The sequence below is a fragment of the Lactuca sativa genome, chromosome 7, assembly GCF_002870075.4.
Source record: "Lactuca sativa cultivar Salinas chromosome 7, Lsat_Salinas_v11, whole genome shotgun sequence".
In the NCBI taxonomy this organism is placed as follows: domain Eukaryota; kingdom Viridiplantae; phylum Streptophyta; class Magnoliopsida; order Asterales; family Asteraceae; genus Lactuca; species Lactuca sativa.
In genome coordinates, this window is record NC_056629.2 from 30044699 (window position 1) to 30046463 (window position 1765).

The following is a 1765-nucleotide window of genomic DNA, read 5'->3' on the forward strand; positions in this document are numbered from 1 at the left end:
AATGTTTTACATAGACTTATACGTAGCTCTACTCCAAATTTTATAGACCAGCGCGTGGCGGCAGAAGCTCCGATCACGCGTTACCTTTCCTTTTCAATTCGGCCGCTTAAGAAAGCAAAATTAAATAAAAAATTAAAGAATATATAAAATTAATGGAAAATATGATGCCGCCATGCCACGTAACCCCCCCGCCTTTATGGGCGGCTGCCCCCCGTCTACGCTCCTATCGTTGACCGGTTCTCCTCCATCTCTCCCTATATAATCGACCCTTCATTCTCTTCTTTCTCTAAACTGCCGTCAAACCTTTCCTTTTTCCACCGTTAAATCCTATTCAATGTCGCCTAGAGAGAGAACACCGGCCGTCGTCAAAGCTAACGCCGCCGATAGCGGTGTTGGTCCGCTAGTAAGAGAGGCGCATTTTAGAGGGGTGAGGAAGAGACCATGGGGGAGATACGCTGCCGAGATTCGTGATCCTGGGAAAAAAAGCCGTGTATGGTTAGGTACATTCGATACGGCTGAGGAGGCGGCTAGGGCGTACGATGCGGCGGCGCGTGAGTTTCGTGGTGCTAAAGCCAAGACCAATTTTCCAGTGTATGAAGATAATTGTTTGTTGAAAGTGGAAAATGATGAGTTGTTTAAAAAAGCGAATTTAGTGAGTCAGCAGAGTACGAGTCAGGGAAGTACCGTCGAGTCCGCGGGTCGAGAGGCGGAATCGGTAGTGCCGTCGTTGGATCTCAACCTCTCCTACGGCGTCCCCGCTCCGTCGGTGGTGCAGTTTCCTTTCCACCAGAAGAATCTGTATCGTTTTCCTCCACCCGCAGGTACGGTGACCGGATTTTTCTCGCCGCAGTCGAGTCAAATGTTTTATTTCGACGGGATCTTCCTCTCCGGACAAGTTCAGGTTCACCATAGCGGCGGCTACGATCGCCCTCCCGTACTTTTCCGGCCATCTGCTAGCGTTGCACGGAGCGATGACTCGAACTCATCCTCTGTTATCGACTTGAAGCCGTTACCAACTCCGGCACCACAACCACAACCACAACGCATCGCCATCGATCTTAACCTTCCTCCACCAGCTGAATGAATCAATCAACCTGATTTTGATCTTTATTATCTAATCACTAGAGCCTTTTTTTCATCGGTATGATCTTTTTCGTCGGTCAACATCGTCGACTGTAAATTCTAAATCAGATCTCAATTTCTTTGCAACATTTAGAGAAATCTGTAGCGTAATTTCTCCTCTTGTTGTTCCTCAACATTTGCCTGAATGTGTAATCGCATTTTGTAGAATTATTCAACGTTTTTTTTTTCTTATTAATGTGACTTTCTACAAGTTTTCCGGTATCAATTATTGTAGATCGGTGCATTACAGATCCATTCATGTTATCTAATTTGCAATTTTCCGTCGTAATCGCCGGCGAAATCGTGTCTACGGATGCCACATGAGTTTCAGGATTGAGTTATTTCATCCTTACCGCTGACGCGTTTGTTCAAACAGGAAAACACTCTTATTTTGACTTGTAAAAATGATTTTTTTTTGTTGACTTAGATTAGTTATATTTATGTTAATAACTGAAAATGATAACATTACTTAAAATGGCCTTTAATATGGTTTATATGAAGAACGTATTTTTATACTTAAATTATGCACTAAAAATCCTTAATTGTCGATATCGTTGTAAATGGGAAAAAATTAAGAAACTTTGCAAGGGGACAGAGCATTGAATTTGGAGTGTATTAATTTAAAAAATAAAAATAAAAAAAA

General features: G+C 42.7%; 1 protein-coding gene across 1 annotated transcript; it reads left to right on the forward strand.

Annotated features, from left to right (window-relative positions):
- The first annotated feature begins 275 nt into the window (after positions 1–275).
- LOC111884663 (ethylene-responsive transcription factor 9) lies at positions 276–1348 on the forward strand. Its single transcript, XM_023880962.3, has one exon. It carries the CDS (start codon positions 335–337, stop codon positions 1082–1084), a length of 750 nt encoding a protein of 249 aa, XP_023736730.1. The 5' UTR covers positions 276–334; the 3' UTR covers positions 1085–1348.
- Positions 1349–1765: the final 417 nt, after the last annotated feature.